General features: G+C 29.7%; 1 protein-coding gene across 3 annotated transcripts in view; it reads left to right on the top strand.

Annotated features, from left to right (window-relative positions):
- The window catches only part of LOC130899471 (glutamate receptor ionotropic, kainate 2), a 102,175-nt gene that overhangs the window by 54,594 nt on the left and 26,116 nt on the right, over positions 1 to 21,465 (top strand). For all 3 annotated transcript variants that reach the window (XM_057809420.1, XM_057809421.1, XM_057809423.1), the window contains exons 3-5: positions 10,576 to 10,737; positions 17,061 to 17,312; positions 20,570 to 20,745. In XM_057809420.1, the coding sequence (XP_057665403.1) occupies positions 10,576 to 10,737; positions 17,061 to 17,312; positions 20,570 to 20,745 (590 nt within the window). The remainder of the gene's footprint in view (positions 1 to 10,575; positions 10,738 to 17,060; positions 17,313 to 20,569; positions 20,746 to 21,465) is intronic.

Genomic DNA, 21,465 nt, shown 5'->3' with positions numbered 1-21,465 from the left:
AGTTTTCATCCATTTTGTTTTCAACTGTATACTAATTCTGAATGAAAATTTTCCCACTAGCTTTTTAAATGGCGTACTTAGGGAGTCTACTGGCAAAAAAGCTTACCATAACTATTTTGAAAAATAATCTTAATAAAAATTACAGTCGAGCTCTGAAGTTCATACGGACAACACGCGATTATGCTTCAGAAAAGTCGAAATAGAAAAGTTTTTGGAATTTCCATTTGGTCTCTTTATTGTCTAGTGCGGGGCTCAAAAGATCACTACGTAAATCATTAGTGTTGGGAAAATGAAATAGAAAAAGCTGGTAACGATTAACTAAAAGTTCATTCGTTTACCGTTTGTTCAATATTTAACTAAAACAAATTCATTTTGATGTTATTGAATGTATTCATGTTATATGAAATAATATTGCGTATAACAGTCATGAGAATAACATTATTACAATTTAGTAAAATCTGTTCAGCAATTTTCATAAATATATTTGTCGATATGAATTTTGTGAATTACTACCGTTAGGTAAATACACGCTTTAATGGAAAGATGATGTTTTTGAAACATAAACCTAGTTTAATTTATATTTCAAAGCACATCAATTCTGATTATGTTGTTTGAAATGCTTAAAAAGCTCATAGTATTAATTCAATTTAAAATCCTAGAATCCTATTGTTTCAGATATAAATACATCTTACATGTTAAAATGAGCAATTTTCCCCACATGCATTAATCATTTACTTAAAAAAATTTTTTTAGCTAACAAATATCAATCTTGGGTCCTTTGAAATCGCAGCATACTCTTTTGATTCTAATGTTCATCGTAACTTCAAGACATATGCCTCAGTTTCTCTTTCAATTTTCATTTTTTTCAAAAGAAAATTTGCTAACTGAATTTAAATACCTAAGGTATAAAATTACTGACTGAACACTTATTTTAAATTAAATTTTATTCACCTTTCACGAGTCATTTCATTTACAATATCACTAATTTTGCAATTTTGCAGGAGAGCTTTTGATACATAATCACCATCGCTCATAAAAGATAATTCGCAGATTTAATCTTTAACGCTTTGAATGTCCCGCATAGACTTGAATAGTTTTAAAACCGATTCGAATACCAGACGGTTATGCAAAATATCTTCATTACAAATCGCTTATTAACTAAACAATTATTCAGAAAAATATGTCGATCAAATTGAAAAAGAAAATATTTAGCGTACTAAACAGGATATACTTAAATTTCATAACACGGATATAAAGAAATATGGAGTTAATTTTGAAAATTATAGTGAAATAATCTAGGAGGCTGTAGAATATGCTATTATCTATACATACACATATAAGTGTGTTCGTTTCAATGAAATGAGGTAGAGAAGGTTATGATAGTTATGGCTATGCATGCGTCTTGTAATTTACCGCCACAGTAAACGCGTCCTCCACCGTCCTTCACCATCAATTTTGTCGGTAGATATTTCACATTTAAATAACAAACTCTTAAATGAACTAAGTACATTTTTTTCTTTTGACGTAAAAAATTATTACAACGTCGTTACATATAAAAACGAATTCAAGATGCAAGTATAAGTTTGTTACAAATACCAGACGTGATTATAGTTTTAGAAAAAAAAATAGTTTTTTCTTTATTAATAGAATAGACATTTACTAAAATACCGTTTCAACTTTTTGCCAATGAATACCAAACATTTAATTATTTCCATAAATATGTATTTCCACAATATGCCTCAAATTTAAAGTCCATATTCAAGCTTTTTAAGTAAATTTAATCACATATTATAAATTCTTTTGCTCTGAAATTTATGGATTTATTAAAACTTTAAGAAAACCGATATTGCACTAGAAGTTTTCATGCTACTAGTCTCGTCATTTGCAAGTCAAATTCAAAAAGATGATGCTAATGTAGTCTTTGCATTCCACTCTCATCCTGAGGATCACAGGTGTCTACCCAACATTCTAAGAATCAAAATTTAAAAATTCGACATCCAATAACCTCATTTTTCTAACAAGATAATACAATATCAGATGGTAGATAATGTTGTAAGGAAACGAATCCGGTTACATTGACGTACCCTTCTATTTTTGTTTTATTGATGATAATGAAAATTTTTTATGAGAATACATTTTTCAAGTTCTACCTATATTTGACATCTCCTTAGATGCAGTAATTCACTTTTTTAATAAATTTCCAATTGCAACAATATTTTGTTTCTTTTTCGTATAAAAATCGTTGTGCGACTGTTTTGCCAAAGCTCAACAATACATTCTAATATAACATAAGAAAATTCTAATAAAACCCATTTTATATGCGGAACTTACGTATCACAAGTTGTGATAAAAACGATCATGGCATATATACACAGACACTACGACTATAAAATTTGTCAATCTTTTCACAAGCCGCATAAAGTTGAAATTCCATATTCCGACATATTTCGTTCTGTATTCTTTCTAACAAGAAGAGCAAATTTTTAGGATACACTCAATTTATCTGTCCTCTTTACAGTGTCTGCTGGCTGGCACACTTTAACTCTGACGGGATTCAATCGATTTTTGGCGGCTCACAGTCTCGTGCCTTGAGTATCATAGTCAGATTACAGTAGCGTGAACAAACAAATTCATAAGGATCCAGTTTTCTTTTACATATATTTGCTACAGTTTAAACCCCTATTTCAATTAATTCTAGTTTTGACTAGTAAAAACAAGTTTTCACAAATTACTTTCGTTAGAACTATTATTTACTAGTAAAAACTAGGGTTGTCTAGAACCCTTGGTGTTGAAACTAGAAATGCTAGAATTTACTAGTTAGAGGTGTTTGTTTTTATTTGATAGATTCGTCAGTTGAAAGTAGGTTTCACTACTGATAAGAAAGAAACATTTCCATTGAAAAAATTCTAGTTTCTTTACTTTATTCTAATAGAACACTAAAAGGTAAAAATTTGTAACATATAGAAAAATGAAGCACATTAAATATGATGCAGTGAAAAATATTACTCTACTTGTTTCAGTGGCAAATTAATAAACGTGGCTATGTAAGGCATATCTGGATAAATTTGACAAATTTCACACCAAACCATTTTGTGGTTGAATTATCAGTCATTTATGCTGCTAACATTCTTTCAACATCTTGATTTGCCTTTTCAGAAAACCCTTGACTTTGTTAAAACCGAGGCTCTCCATGCACTGATTTCAATTCCAACCACAATACTTATTGTTTCGAAGATAAGTTGATTTATCAAAGTATTGTTAAGAGTAAGTTAAAAGTCAAACAAAAATCTATCTATTCACTTGCACTTTCTCAGCCCGCTTGGTTTTCAAAGGGCGAAGCACAACATACTTCGTAAAATGGTCCCTTGTAATACTCAATGAATTTAAAATCTCCATCATTTTAAGATTTCATTTTATTAAGTCATCTTAGTATATGCGGTTGAATTGTAAATATAAAATTGACTTCAGCACAATCCCCTTTTTCTTTTTTATTTTTGAGATGTATTAGACATTCCCAGAAAAACTTTCATCATCTCATATTTTGTTGAAGTTTAAGTCTCTACCACAATGACCGATAGCATTGTGTGCCACTTCGTTAACGCCAAAAAGATCGGTAAAAACTGCTTAGCTAGCTCAGAGCGAGTTACTAATTTTCCAATTTCATTCTAATATATTAGATTAAAAGTTTCAACTCTTCTTTTTTGAAGAGAACTCTTTTTTACAGATGCCACTGCTGCTTCAACTTCCACGATCAATAAATTATACTCATTTTTCGTGATAATTTTATAGTTATCTTCTTTTCCTTCGGTCGTATCTCGAAATTTTTTAATAAAAACTCTAAGATTCATCACAGAATCACTCATTTTGCGCGTTAATTGAATTCAAAAATTTCACTTAAATCTTTGATCAGAAAAAACATTACTACGACTAGAACGTTGGTCTACGTTAGCTTTGATATGAACCGTATTAGTATGCAAGCAATGATAAATAAATCTACTCAAATGTAAACAGGTAATAAAGCTCTCTAGCATAAATGTTTATGTATCGGTACAATTATAATATGTACTATTAAATTTAATTTCAATTGTTAGTAGTTTCCATTGCCCAATAAAAAGATATAGTTAACTATAGTTTTGTCGAGTAAAAACTAGTTTCAACGGAAAGGGTTCGTGAAAACTAATTTTCCCTAGTTAAAACTAGAATTAACTGGAAACGGATTTTTTGTGTAATATATAATTTTCTGTCACGAGATTGGAGACAGTTGTACTTAAACCATGTCCACAAAAATTTATTGGCATACAAATGAAATTAAACAGAAATTTTAAAACGGAGATTAAATAAAATTTGTTGAATTATCGACTACCTGTGAAAAGGTGTATATTCAGTGCACCTTTTTTTCATCTTACAATATTCTGGTAGGGAATTAAACGTCACTACAGAAATTATTGTGAAGTAACGTTTGATTCTATGAGCAATATTTCAAAAGTGTCGGTAATAGATAATATTAAGCCAAATTTATGCATTTTGTTTTAATGTACAAACGATAAGTAGTCATTTCTATTGAAATCATCATCATCATCATCATCATTTATAATTCCAATATTTCATTTTATGCTAATTTTTATCAAAGGAAACGAAGATTATCTGTATATGGATGTATATCCAGAGAGACAATTAATATACAGAAAACGAAAATGCAGATTACATGAAAATGAAGGCGCATAAAAGAGATTCACTTAAAAGCAGACGAATAATTTTGATGAATATTCAAGTGATACAATGAATTTCTAGGTAGTGAATTCTATTGCTAATTATACATCAAAGTATTTACTTAAAATAAAAAGAAAACCAGAAACCATCATAATAAGATTTTAACTAAAGATTTTTTGATCAGAAAAATTCATCATAACACATAGTGAATATAATATTTTACAGTTTCAAATAGATTTTATAACTTTGGAAGTGTGTATGGTTACGATAAAGTGTTAAAAGAAGTAAAAGGCTATATAAAGTTTAACAGCACTTTATATGGAACCTGTAGTTTCAAAATCGAAAATAAAAATAAAGTAGAAACGTTTTCAGACTAACTGTTTAATCTCGAAACTATAATATTAAATCTGCAATCAAATGCACGTAAAATAATTATATTAATTATTTTTATATTATTTTAATAGAAGTGCCCAATTATAAAATCCGTTTATGACGATTAGTTTCATACATATTGTTTTTAATTTCGTAATAAAAAGTCAAATAAATTGATTGCCATACCAAACAAAACATTTTTGTTTCAGTATTTTGACTTGTGTCTTCTAAATTACTTCCTCAATTTTTCCTGTTGTTTTTGATGGTGTACAAATAGTATTTTTCGTTTCCGATTCGTTTTGAGAGAATTAAAGTAGGAAACTTTATTAAAGCAGAAAAATTTGCTGATTTATCTTTTTTAGAGACGAATAATTTCAAAATTTCAAAAAACAATTCTAATTTTAACTTGGGCTTCAGTTCTTCCAAAGCCTCTTAAAAAGTGCTAACTGTATTTTTATCGTATTTGTAATTATACTGCACACACTGTTTACACTACCACTACACCAACACTCAAAATTACACTGTCTGACGTAAACAGTTTACCTTCAGTCTCTGAAGACGATAACTTGGCTATCGAAACGCGTGTCAGACAATGTAATTGTGAGTTGTGTAGTGTAGTTGTAGTGTAAACAGTGTGTTCAGTATGAATATCAACAACGGTTTCCAAAAATTCCAACTTAATTGTATTTGTAATTGTATGCGAATCCACACACATTTCGGTCGGTTTTCGAAAACTCTCACTTCCCCTTTACAACTATCTCCTAAACCGAGCTTCTAGGTATAATTTAATACTTGTATTATTACAATCATCCCAAATAATTATCCGGTTTTCCCCATTTACTTCCGCCATCAGTTATTATTCTGGGATTAGCTCCATATTCGTAATAACTTCATGTTATCCAGATCTCGGGGACCCCATTATTTGTTGGAATTAATAGAAGTTTCGCACTTGGTATTGGCCAATCGGATTAAAACAGTAAGAGTAAGGAATATTCTCATTAACATTTTAGTCTATTTGTCGCTGATTTCTGAACTACCCCTTATTTCAAGTAAAATATTTTCAATATATTATACCTTTTCTATTTTTATCACTTTTCGATACTGTTTTTTATATCTGAAAAAGTAAAAATATTCCATATAAAAGTATACTTTTGAATCTTGAGCAAATTTTGATATTTCAATAATGAAAATCGATAATTCACGTTCACTCTTTAATCTAATAGCTTCTACATTTATATTCAGGCTTGAATTCATTATGCAACTAATTAAAATATAATTCTTAAAGTAGTTTGAACTTGAAGTTATACCTTGCAGTTTCATTCTAATCATTGATTGTCTTACGAAAGTGTATATTTTGGAACGCCGGCAGTTTTATATGAACTATTACACACAAATCAAGAGTTACCACTTTCTACTATAAATTTTGATGTTTTCTTGAATTTTTCTGTCATTACTTCTGCCAATTTTTCATTATATTAAAGATATTGACAAAATAGTCGAAACAAAATACTCGATATAACAATAGATTAGATTTTGTTAAGGTGCTCAATTCTTTATGTATCGATGTGAATTTATCTAAAAAAAAAGTCCTTTTAACATTACTAAAAAAAAAAACTCCCACTTTTATCGAGCAGCGCCAATTTTTTGGAAGAACAAGGAGGGTGTAGAAATAGCACCGAAACGTTAATGCAATCCAAACGAAGTCTGGTAGATTTTTCGTTCTGCCTTTCTCCACTCATTTCTTTTTTTATGAAAAAAAAATATAAATTAATAACTACCTAGTCCATATAAACGGTTGGTAAATATATATTTTGTGGTTTATACATTCACGTGATTAAGTTCAGTGTTATTAACTATTAAAAATTGACGATACCAAAAAGGGTTTTGAGTAATAGAATTAACCAAACACGCTTTGAAATAGAACAAGTTAATTGCATGTGCACCACAACCATGTTGCTGTTAAATATACTGAAGAAGTTGGTTAAAATTAATCAGGTATTTGGAAATATCGTCCACATTTTAAAATAAACAAACTAAAAGCTCAAGCGTATATTTAATACTTAAACTTTTTGAAATTTTCAGTCACATAAGTTTGAGTTTAGTTTTCCTTCAATTAAATAAGTAAATTAGAAAAAAATAGCTGAATGATAGTATGAACATCTTGAAAAATGATAATAAAAATAATAATTATATCAATATACGAACAAACAAAATGGAAAACTAATTACAACAAATATTGAAGAAAAGAAAAAGCAGAAAGAGAGAATGATGTGGGCAAAAAGATCAAAAGTTAATTGAATTAATTAGAAATACCGTTCAAGTTATTATCCTAAAATTATTTTTTAGTTCGAGATTTTTGTAGCTATTTTCCGGTAATTACTTTAAGAGTTATTATATTAAGTGCCGCCCTTTATCGTACATTAACTTGTGGGTTTTTATCTAACTTCTACATCTCTTATACCCTCGCTGCTAAAATATCGATTTTACTTGTAGTTCTATGAATACAAATTTAAAAATTATGTAATTCTTGCGACACCACAGTGCTGATGCGATGCTCTTTCGAAATATTTTCGGCGCCTTCCCGGATTTTGATATCACTAACTAAAATCTGATTTTGAAAATTGATTCATAAAACAATTAGAATACGAGAGAGTTTTCAAAACAATTATTTTATTACCGATAATTATCTTAAAAGCAGTGATAAATGAACCCAAAAACTAATTATAAATTTTCAACTTTTCGCTGTCTATCCAACCTTCTAAATTAAGCATTATATAGAGCTGTTTTTCTAGTTTGCGAATGTTTTCTAATTATGCTCGAATCATTCTAAGTGCGATGCTTGTTTATTATCATTTTGTATTCAATAATATGTACTGAAATATAACAACATTTTTAAAGATTTCGGATCAAACTTTTAGTACATAGTTGCGCAAATATCATTGAAGGATTTTGGCAATGAACCTATTTTCCTACGATCATATTTCAAAGATGATTTATAGACGCCTTTCACCAATAATGAATTTTCTAATATTAAAGGTTTTTAATTGTCTAATCTCTGGAACTACCTTTAACGGTAGGTATAGCTCTGCTAGAACGACGAATGATTAATCTTGAAGAAAAACCACATGCCGTTTGACGCTATTCAAATATAATTGAAAGAAAATCGCAACAGCTAAGAGAATTTATTCAAAAGTGTCCATTTTCTTTTGATATTGATAAAAAACTGTACTTGCAAGTAACTTACAATAAGAAAAATGAGAAAAAGAGGGTTTTTAGTCGTCCCGAAGGTGAATTAGTAAATATAAGAAAGAAATAAAGAAATTTTTACAATGAACAGATCGTTAAAATTTGATTACTTAGGAATATTATCGATTCTAACGAAAAAATTTTCCCTGTATATATACGGAGGTCCATTATTTTAATTGAAAAACAGCAATAAATCAATGAATATAAGTACCTATGCGAAATATCTGTGAAATATTTTCAAAGAGCTCATTCATATCAACCAATGTAGCAGAGAAACCTTTGAAAATATACTTTCAATATTTTTTTTTCAGTAAGATGAATGCTCCTAGTAATAAGTAATATGATATCAATAATTTTTATGAAAGAAAATTCTCAATTTAATGTCCCATAAAACCATTAATTTGATATATAAGTTCTTTTAGTAAATATCCAGATAAATCATTGTGAGTTTTGAATCTAAGTTAAACAAATAAAAATTTCAATATAGTCCTACAACATGTGAAGAAATAACCAGGGATAGAGATGCGAAATGAAAATGTCCAATTAGAGTATATTGGTTGAAAAACAACAACTGCAGATTCATTTATGCAGAAACAGAATTGCTTTTGTTTGTGAAAAAAATTGTTATTATAGTGATTCCTCAGTTGTGCTTTAATGAAATATTAGAAAAAACTTGCTATTTCAGTTGTGTATTAATAGCAAACCCAATTAGAAGATGCGATTTGATCAATTGTTGGTTCCTCCTTACGAATATTTACACGAATTTCGTATAAATTTTAATTTTACTTAAACTTTTCAAATATTTATATATGTAACATATTTTGAGTTTCTAAGTATTTATTGATTGTAATCACCAGGCATTGTAGCTTATTTCCTTTAACCTTATTTCTACTTATGATGAGTTTATTCTCCAAGTCAAGAAATCGACTTCGAATCTCGGAACTTGTAAATTCCTTATATTAAAAATTTTCCAATTTTCAAGTAATTTTCTCGATTCTACCCTAATCATCTGCGAATTGTTCCCAATACATGATTTCATCCTTTTGTGATACTTATTTTCATAATTCTTGTTGGTACATTTTGCTTCATATTTCAGCATTTCGTCAATTTTTCTGACAAGTTGAAATCTATTTTTAAAATCAATAATGAAATATTTGCGTCATACAATTTTCCTCGATCCGTCTCTATGATACAACTTGGACATAATCGAATAACATTACAAACAACACTCAAACACTATTTTATATTTCTGAACCATAATAATTAATTTGTTTTTAAAATGTTATTTATTTTATGGCAAACTTGATATACTTTAAGCGGATTGCTATGAAAGCGTTTCAACATTATAAATCTGAGATTATGTGACCAACGATCCAACGGAATATAAACATCAATTCTACTCGTATTTGGTCTTTTCTTTTCAGTTTTACTGGCGTACATTGAAGTAGTTTCATTAATTTCAACCTCTTAAAGAAATTGCATAATAAATTTTCCAAATTTGTTATCACGCAAAAGTTGGTAACTGAATTGTAATAATTATTTAGAAAAATAGATAACGGTTTTGATTATAAGGAAATATTTTCTAATCACTTTTTTAGTATTTATTATTGGGTGATATGGATTATACGTACAAAAAATGAGATACGAAAAATCGCTTTATAGGATTGTTAAAATAACTTCCTTTCTATCGAGAAGTTGTGGAGAGGAACCGATAACGGAGTTCAATTTATCATGAAAATTTGAGTAATGAACGAAGATGTGATGAACTATATTTTGGATGAATGATTAAAGTGTCGAGTCCGATTTTCCAGCCCTCGGTATCATATATCGAAAACGACGGGTTACTCATTTACTTCGAAAATGGATCGAAATTTGACATGGGAGTTCGTTATATATATTTTGTATGTCACGTATAGAAAGTTATTCAATTCTTGACGACGTTTTTATCCATTCTGCGTTTGACGTGTAGTTAAAATGTTTATAACATCGTATTTATTGGAATCTAATGTGAAGCTTAGTTAGATTTTGGAAGCTACTCCTTCAACTATTTTTCATATAATCCCATCCATTTTATAGGACCATCTATTAAGGCTAACGACAGGTCGTTTTATTTACAAATTTAAATTGAATAAAATTGAATTTCACATTTAATTTCGAATGTAGTAAAATGATTTTGGTCTGGAATTATCATTTATTTTTCTAATGAATTTCATTGAAAAGTTGTTAACAAATGGAATTTTGTTCCAGGAGCAATTTTTACCGAAGATCAAAAAAACAGCAGCGTCGAATTGGCTTTCAAATACGCAGTTTACAAGATAAACAAGGAAAGAGATTTGTTGCCTAATACTACACTCGTCTATGACATCCAATATGTGCCAAGGGACGACAGTTTCAGAACATCCAAAAAGGGTGAGTTTAATTTACCGAGAAACGATGATAGAGTTAGTTTTATCTGGAAACTCAACGGAATAACTTTATTAGAACGAAAACTTATAAGATTAATTGTTATTTCGAATTCAAGAAATAACTACTAACCAGCATGTATCTCTTCTTTTGATTAAAAGTCAAGACATCGATAAAATCATTGTTCTTTTTGGGATTTTCAACCATTAATAATGAAAAATAGAATCAGTAAATAGAAACCGCCAACTCCTCAAAAAAAAATAAATTACAATCTTATTCAGTAAACAAGAAACATTTTCGTCATGAATTACTAATTTATAGGTATCAAATATATATATATATATATATATATATATATATATATATATATGTTAGGAGGGTAGATTACACTTGGGTTCACAATTTTGATTCAGAATTAATGGTATGATATAAAATTGTTACATGAGGGTTGACGGGTCTCATAAAATTTTTAGGTCACTTTTCCGTTTTGGTGGTTATTATCCATTTGAAATAGATATTTATATTTTACCCTTCAATAAAAAGAGAATGATAAATCATGAATTATGGAGCTGGCAAACTAGATCTCGGAGTATGTCATGTTTTTCCCATTTTCAAATTCAATGAGTGTTGTAATGTTTATTGGCATTTCGGGAAATTCATTATAAGAGAATCGGGTCTATGGTTTTTATTTTGCAATTGAATATGATGGTAAAATACGAAAAAATTCAATTCAATAGTTATTGAATAGTATTTATTTGTAACAATTAAACCACTGAGCCAAATCGAATAAATGCATCAAACGTTGAAGAAATTGATATATAGTACAAAAAAATCAATACTATTCAAAAGAATGGGTAGAAAATTTCCAAATTGTATTGAAATTCTGCGACTTTCATGGTAGTAAAACGTGCTCCTTCCACAGGTCACGTTGAAGCCGAATTCGCTAGTTAAGCTTATATAATTTTGAAGTCAGAATTATTGGGCCCTTTCGAATATGTTGATATTTATTTTGTCGCTGGAGAGCTAAACTCAATGAAAAATGAACTTTATACAAATCTACATAATTTAAACCAATCATATTTCTGCAGAATTTACACAAATAGTATGGAATTTTGAAAAATTTCTGTAAACATCTTGACATGTACTATATTTGGGTGATTCTAAAAATTAATTGTGTCATCTAAGGATCTAAGGAAATTTTCTTATTCAAAACGAATGTAGAGCAAACAGTATTGAGCGAATAAAATGCTATTCTAAACCAATTAAGCAGTAGATAATAATCCATCATCTTGTAACTAGCATAGTAATTTTTATCTAAGTTTACAAATATTTATTATGAAGCTTGTTTAAACAAAGAACTGATTGCACACAATAGCGGAAAACATTATTCCATTGTAAAAGTTCCAGAGTAAAATGTGAAAGAAGATATATAGTGCTTAAAATAATACTGAAGTTTTCCAAAGGAAGTTCTAATTCTGTTTACAAATGGTCGACTATTTGCTTTCACAAGGAAACAACGAAACGCAATTGTTGTCATTATAAAATCCTCTTAGCTTCCGACAAGATGATCAATTTATTTTTAAATGTTCTTTGTCGTGTATAGAAATGAAGATAATATAAGAACAAAAATAATCAATTCACTCAAGTTACTACATCTCATTACATATTAATAAACAAACAAAATTTAAAATTAAAGCGTAGCGTAATTCATAGGCAGCGTTCGGTATTGTTTCGACAATTTTTTTCGATTAAATGAATTAATTATGAATACAAACCAACTTCAATAGTCGATATTTTTAATATGAAATTACACCCTCGATGTTTCAACCCCTCTTCCTACCACAGCACACGTAAAATTTGCATGATGATTTGAAATGTCATGAAAAAAGAATGATTTGTATTTTTTGTCGCATCTTGTTAGATATTCATGTAAATTACCGACAAACGTAATATATATCATTTACATATTCCCCTTTCCTCTTTGTTATGACCAAGTCGCAAAACAATAAAAATAAAATTTAATATCTTCGAATACACCAGAATATCATATTCAAATTTGTATCACGAGTGTTCGATAAACGATTCAGGTGTGGGGTATTGAAAAGATCTCCTCTACGTATCGCCCTTAAACGACATAGCTTCCAATATTGAATCCCATGAACCGAATATGAGTGTGGTTGCTAAATTCCATCAGAAACGACAAGATGAAAGTAAATAATGGGAATGAGATGGGCTCGGAAGCACTTTTATTATTTAAATCTATTGATGCGAACCCAAGAAAATTTCATTACTTCGGATGTTGGGTAGTAAAACGCAGAGGTGGAGATCCTTTTATTAGAAAATTAAGGAAATTCATGAAATGATAATTATACATTTCTTATACCGTCGATAAAATAAAAAAATCGAATAACTCAATTGAAAGGTCCACATTTATACGGTCACACAATTTCTCGAACAATAACAGACTGTTGTTATTGTAGTTTCTTCAGGCAACTTCTGAAGATTGAAGATGGCAACTCCACAAGTCGTGGAAATGTCAACAAGTAGAATTTGTTATTTTCGACAACGGCGAAATAACTCAAGAGAATGTATTAATATCAAACTTTTTGAGTGTATATTAGATTCCGATTTCTAAATACGACTGAGCAATTACTCTATGTATGCAGAAATATAACAGAATCTCAATTTTATTTCTTATGGGGTGTTGTCCTATCATCGGATGTTGATAGTGCCATTGGTTATCTAACAAAAATATTTTCGAATGAATAGAAATATCAAATTCTACAGCTCATGATCGAAGACAAAAGGTGTAGATAAGTAGATGGAAATAAAAATCTTAAATGAGAGAATTACCAATATCAAGGAGATGTAAATAAGCATCTGAAGAATAATTTTAGAAAATATAACTAGAATCCCATCACTAGTTATACGATTTTACAGAATAAGAGGCGTTTTCCTCGAAAAAAAATTGGTCTCTATGAAAATATTTAAATTTAATCAGAAGATATTTCCCCAGCGGAAGAATTTGTTTTATAAATTAAAGAGCGATTAAAAAATTTAGCAAAATTACTCGAATTTTCACAAGATCCTTAGGGAAGCGAATGGTAGGTGCTTTCCATGACAGGTACAGCGAAATTTTCATTCACATGAAATTATTATCCACTTGTGTTTTTTTTCTTAATCAAAAGATTAAAAATTGATGATTCCTGAATTATGGATAGTTTAATTTCAAAGTATCTGCATGGAAGGAGCTTTCACTTTTAAAGTGTATTCTCCTCCATCTAAACTACCGGAAAAATTAGATCATTAATTTTTGTGTTATAATAATTCGTCTCTCAACTCTATTATTACGCGAGAAATACGTTGATAATCTATTTAAATAAATATATGATATACGATTTTTCAAAATTGTAATTGGAAGAATTAAGAAGAGTTTCGGAGTAGCAGCCATGTAGGTATAAAACAGAAAAAAACATGTAATCACTTTAATAAAAAATCGATCATCGAGCTCTAAAAAAATTTTTCTCCGGCGTGTAGACTTTTCAAAATGACCAGAGACCAGAGACAAAAAATAGTCAGATATTATATTCGTATCCCAAATACCCTGGTAGTACTCTTCCATGACGTATAAGTCCTGATGTATACGCTCTCCCTGTTCGTCGCTCATATTTCCTAAATTCTACGGTTTCAAACCCATTCTCTGTTTTATATCCGAACAAAAAGTAGATAATACTTCAAAATAATTCTTGAAATAAGTATTTTCCAACAACTCTCATACAACTTTTCTATAATCTTCTCATCTCTAAATATATACAAAAAATGATGGATGGATTGTTTAAATTACGTCTATACGATGCAAAAAGTTCAGATACTAATTTTAACAGAGTATATACACCTGTTATCTATTGATATTTACGCTTAAATGATAAAAATTGAAAACAAAGTAACTCGAGTTGTTCAAAACAAGTCATAATTGGATATTATCATCCATAAAATTCGCGGCAATAGGCAAAAAAGTTAAATTTTGTGTAATGTGTAGTGTAATCTTTGAAATAGACCCGCTCTTAAAGATAATCGTACAATTTCTCGGAGACCTAATAGAAACAATGATACGGGAGATAACCTTGCCGTAGAGAAAAAAAGACAGATAACTCGAGGAACACATTGAGACTGTTTCCTGAAAATGTAGCACATAAAGTTATGTCCTGGACAGTTATTGTGGTTGTGGCTGAGGTTTTTACTTCAATTGCTCGAATCGTTTTATCGGTTCATTTCCACTTTGCTCTCCTTTCCGTCTATTAATTGAACCATAAGTTACACTGAAACTGAATCAGGGAAAATAAAGTTATTATATTCGGAAGAAAGGTGAGAGACATTGAAATGTGATACACTGTGAGAGTATCTATAATTATTAGATTCAAATTCATTTTTCAACTTACTTCTAGGAAGAATGTTTTTTGGATTTCGATCTATTTATTCATATAATGAAATATACTTTATACAAATTGGATCCAAGACGAAAATTTCAATTGAAAGAGCCATGTTGTGACTTGCATTTTTTTAAAAGTTCGTCACGTCTCGCAGATCTAATCACAATCTTTTGTTCCGACACCGTTTCAATTAAGAAAAGAGCGAACAAAAGTTTTCACATTTTAAAAAGAAAATTTATGGAAGCCAGTAATAAAATTTCCAATGCTTTGAAAGTTTTCCGGTCATTGCAAATGACACAAAAAAATGAAACTCCACTACGAATCGTGTATTCTTTTCACGTGAGATGAGGCTGGAATCGTGCCATATTATGAATATAGATTCATATTTTCATTCCAAACAAACGAATGCATCAATAGAGATTATCAATTCTGGTTACATCATTACGATTTATCGGTTTTTCAAAAAAAAAAAGTTGAATAAAATATTGGAAAACAAATTTAAGGGATACTACTATAGCACCGAAATATAGAGGGTGATAAAACAACAGTCGAAAGACATAATTGAACTGTGCGAACCTAAAAGAACTTTTCAAAGATAAGGTATAACGTGGAGGTCGATCAAGCCCAAAAGACCTTAAAAAATAGGTAACCTCCCACAAAAAATATAATTAATAATGAACCGCTAAAATATGGGTCGTAGAAGACGACGACAAGTAGCAGCCGGGGCAAATAAGGTTGCAGAATATCTTCAGAACGTAGTATGGCTAAACAAACACCAAAAAGAATAAACAAAATCACGAATTTACGAAGCAACAATCAGACGTGTACATCAGAAACAGGGCCAGAAACATCAACGACGAAATAACTTTCGGAAATAACAGAAATGAAAATTCTCAGGCCGATATTGGAAAAAACACTTTTAGAACAAGAAAGAAGTCACATCAGACGATCATATGATGTAGATAAAATTAATGGATGAGTATCAGAGCGTGAAAAATAATGAAACCGATAGACTGGTAAAAATGACAAGGCATAACTCTCCAATCGAAAAACGGAGTAGAGGACGACAACGAAAGCAGGCGCGAGATGTATTATAGAAGGAAGAAGATGAAACCGTTCTATACGACAAAATACTGATCCAAGACTACAAAATATGCCTCACTTCTTTTAATAAATTTACTCACTTCAATTAGGCTGACGTGTATTCTCAGGATCGGATAATAAATTGATGAATTAACAACACAACTCCCCCACGATTTTTTTTTCGATATGAGAATTTCAATGTTTCCCTGATCACATATTCCTTTCCCGATTGGAGTGAGGTGATCCGTCGAATTATTTTGGGATACTTTACTCACTAGTTTTAACTGTTTGTTTAATTTTTTTATCCGCTTATTTTCGTACCGAGCTAGAGAGAACAGAAGTAGCGGCAATATTCCAATTTGAATTTTCCCCGTCATTACTTGTGAAATAGCTTATAGTTAACTAGCGTTTCTGACAAATTAATAAACTGTTCACGTAGACGTGTATTAATTTAGGTACAAAGTTCTCCGATAAAAATTACTTCCACCCAAACACGTCTTCGAGTCTACTCCGCAGGGATTTGGAAGTTCCCAAAAAGAGTCGAGAAGTTCAATTGAAGAGGTGTTTTACTTTTCGTCTAATTAGATGGTATTGTTATGTAATGATTGGAATTTTTTTTTGATTTTGTTTTAACAATTCAAAATGAAATACCATCATACAAATAAATTGAAAAATATTACTCTGTAATCCATATGATTCGGGATTTGAAACATTTAAAAGAGATGAAAAAAATTCTCAATTGTTCCTAGTTATCATTATTATATTGCATAAATATAAATAATTATATTTTCTAATATTTTATATTATTTATTTTAGCTTGTCGACAGGTAGAGTTCGGAGTTCAAGCCATTTTCGGTCCATCCGATCCGATTCTAGGAGCACATATTCAGAGTATATGTGAAGCTCTCGATGTACCTCATATAGAAGCAAGGGTGGATTTCGAACCGACCTCCAAGGAGTTATCTATTAATTTACACCCCAGTCAGGAAAGCATGAATAAAGCCTTTAAGGACCTGATGGCCTTCCTCAATTGGACTAAAGTGGCTATTATTTACGAAGAAGATTATGGTAAGCTTTCATTCGAATGAAATATAAATCATCGAGGAATAAATATTCAAATTCTCACGAAAGCTTCTCATTCTTTACAAACAAGATGGACAAAATCTTTTTCCATAATATCATGATCTGATACATTCGACTTTAGAGCTTTTTCTCGAATATCAAAAATCGATTCTCTTTTTCATAAAACTTTATAGCTTGCCTCGATCTGTTACTTTACACGTCATCCCGAAAGAGATTCTTATACTTTATCCCGTTTATACTATCGATACAAAGAGGGATGTTCCTCTTGACCGCGTCAGTAATGTCTAACGAAAATAAAATAGAGGGTGTTAATGGAAGAACAAATAAAACAGAACAATCTGACTGACTGAACACTGTTTTTTATGCTTCAGATAAAAAGGAGGAACTAATGAACTTTAGGTTGTGATTTATTGTGCTACGGTAGCAAAAAAACAGTAGTTTCAGTGGCGGGGGATATGCTATATATCTCTAAAGTATAATTTAAATAATAACAAAATTAGTAAATAACGTAAAGGTTGTATGATACAATAATATCAATTATACCTGTTGTCATTCTTGCAATAACTGAACCTAAGCTGCCTTCAGAACTGCTACATCATTCAAAACACATGGGGCAATCTTCTATAAAGACAAAATTTAGAAAGCTTTAGTAAAAAAAAATTTTTTCTGTATTTGTACACGATTTTTATATGACCAAACGTAACTTACTTTCGAGATATACCTTGTAAATTTTTTCTATTACTTTCACTTTTATTATATACAGTAAATTTCTTTACGGCTTTGGTCAAAGAACAAATAGTGGCAAACATTGATAAAAATGTTGAAAAGTGATAATAAATGAACAATTAAGAGAAAGTAAAGTCGCTGTGTACAAAATATAAGCATCTGTGACAGAACAATTACAATTAATTACAGAAATAGGAAGCGATCAAAACTGAATAAAACAAGGCAAATAATTGATGAAATCAACTTAATCGTAATAAAATGTATCACACAGTTTTGTGATTTTTCTAGTTGCTACTTTGCTAAAAATTACCATAGTTACATCACTGCTGTTTCTCAGAAAATAAGGAAGCACGGAAAATCTATTAAACTGTCAACAGGTGGAAATTAATTGTTTTTGCTTCACACACACAGTGTTATAATTATTGAGTAACGAAGACTTACTACGATTGTAGAATTTAATTTGATTTCCTGAAACTTCTCCAAATTTGAATGAGAATGAATATAAATGAAATTAATGACATTTTAATGAAGTTTGCGAGAGCTGGTTGACTGACTTCATTAACAACATTATTATTTCATCACGTACATGACATAGAATAAGTTTGACAAAAAAAAATAATTTTGTTACATATTGTGACATATACGGGTCGAAGCAATGTTATATCAATCCTCATTTAGATTTCGATAATAAGATACGTAAATCCTGTATGGTGCTTTTATTGAAGCAATTATAGTTTTTTTTTGGTTGTTTAGATGACTCTTTTCTTTCTGATCCTCGACCAAGGGACTTACCTTTATTTGTTCTATTTTATTTATTATATATTTTAATAATTCGATAAAATTAATATTAAAAACATAATGTTTGTTGTATAACAATTTTGAAAAGAAGTACAATAGAATAAATTGGTTGCCACTACTTTCTAAATGACTAATCAATGTTTTGTGATGAGTAGATATAGTTCCCTTATAGCGAAAAAGTATGTTTTTACTTTTAGAGACTCCGACAGATAAATACTGTTTTCATGAACTACAAAATAATTTAATTATGTGACTTTTGTTCCAATTCATTCTCTAATAAAATATCCAATTATTGTAGATGTTAGTAACTGGAAATGTACTACCAGTTTTCGAATATCATATTATGCTTGTGATGTACATTTTAAACTATTTAGCGTAATTTATTAAAGCATGGTTTATATTTCATTATAAAAAACGAGCTGTATAACGTAACTTCCTACTTCCAAACGAGTTTTCTTAACAATTTGTCACTCGTATATCATTTTCGCGACTTAATTATCAAATCTAATTTTTTACTGTTCTCTCTTTTTCTTTCAGTCTTTTCAAACAACTTTTCTCCAAAGAATTACAAATCGGAGAGAATAGTCCTCTTACCAAGTTTATAATTTAATTTTAGTTTTACTTTATTAGGTATTTTGACACGAAATCAGATTACGTTGAAGTGAGAAAAGAATCTCTGGGAAGAATCATTTTTCTTTTTTTTTTTTTTTATTAGTAAAACAAATTCAATGGTGTATTCAAATTTTATTACAAAGAACAATGAAAATTCAGCCGAAAAGCAAGCCTGCAAATTAAGAATGTATTCGTTCAACATGAAGACACGTAGACTAATCTCTAAAGCTCCGATACTCTACCAGATACATCCGAATTAATACTGTTATTGCTTTCAGTTTACATAATCTTATTTATAAAATGGAAAATTCTTTAAGATTTCGAATCTTTCTATTCAGTAGAACAGTAATTTTTAGCAAAAAATTATGAGAAATTCATATATAATCTTCAAAGAAAGTCTATCGATAATTGAAAATATTTTCAGGGACTTAGTCAAATCATGTTGATATGCAAAAAATAAATGAAAGCGAAGCATGTTATTGATCTAAAGTATTCATCTATAATGTGAGGGCTTGTAATATTCTCGAACATCAAATAGAACATTTGTAATATTGAACGAATTGGTTACATTACATAGAAAGCATGCATCAATTTAATTTAATTTATTGTTGTACTCAACACAGGGAACTAATTATTAAAGATTTATTACATCGAAAATCGGTAAAGAAAATTTTCTGTAATAACTTACATACAACAAAACTGAATATAAATCCCTATCAGCAGGTCACTGAATTGCTTCAATATTTTTACTTGAATCATTAATTAATTTCTATAAATAAATTATTTTCCTTCATTCTCATAACTGAAAAATACTTTTGATTGGATTTATGAGAAGCACATTGCACAGTAATTTTTGAAAGAAAACATAACTAAATGAAACAAGTTTTATTATACTATTGTATGAAAAGACTAAACTATGTTGGCAAAGGTAATAAAAATAAAAACTTTCAACAAATATCTCATCAATAAATCAGATAAACACATCCTAAATAAATATAGGAAACTACATTTCAACAAAAAAAAAGGACCATACATTTTTAGCATTCTTATCTCTCGAATAAACAAAAAAGGACCTACGACTTAGTGTTAAAGCTTGTTTGTTACAGGCCTATTCAAGCTGCAAGAATTGGTGAAGGCGCCGGGAGCGGCCCGAACTGAAATGTATATCCGGCAAGCAGGTCCTGGATCGTATCGACAGGTCCTACGGGAAGTCAGGCAGAAAGAACTCTATAAGCTTATCGTCGATACTAATCCGAGAAATATCAATCAGTTTTTTAGAGCGGTAAGTAAATTTATATACAAGGTATGAATCAAATTTACTTTGAATTCTTCGATAAATAGTTTCAAATTTAATTTTAATAGATTTTATCAACAATATTTGACAACCCTAAAATAGAAATATGATTGGCTTATTGTGAACGTATTTTTTTTAGTATGAACTGCTCATAAATCATGGATTTGGGAATTTTATGAATTTTTGATTCTTCTTTTATCATTTACTGCAGAGCATGAAGTTAAACTTCGGTGAAATTAGGAAGCGAATTTGACAAATAATAAATTTCTTATTTGAATTATAACTTCTTCGACGAATAAAAACAGAAAAAACCTTCATTGTGTTTTGGAAACAGAAAAATCTCTATGATTGATTAGCCCCAAAAGTTCTAGTAGAAGCTCCTATTTTGGATAGTATTCCAAGCTTTTAATATTCACAAAAAAAGATTATCGATAGTTCTATTCTTCGTAAAAAGAACCAAAAATCTCATTTATTCCAAATATAGTTGGTACATTGTTTTTTATTATTTTATACACAACTTTCTCGATTTATTGTTGAATATAGTGAGTATAGAGAAACTCAAGTTTACTTTTGTCGTAATGAGGTCGAATTTATGTGTCCTATTTTACATTCCAACAGAAGCTCAAACGACGCAAAATAAACTAAACAACTCTAAATCGCTCAACTTTTCTGCACTACAACTCTCATTATTTAAGGACATCACCATTA

The sequence above is a fragment of the Diorhabda carinulata genome, chromosome 11, assembly GCF_026250575.1.
Source record: "Diorhabda carinulata isolate Delta chromosome 11, icDioCari1.1, whole genome shotgun sequence".
Taxonomy (NCBI): Eukaryota; Metazoa; Arthropoda; class Insecta; order Coleoptera; family Chrysomelidae; genus Diorhabda; species Diorhabda carinulata.
The sequence above is the reverse complement of the archived record's forward strand: the minus strand, read 5'-3'. Positions and strand labels throughout refer to the sequence as shown.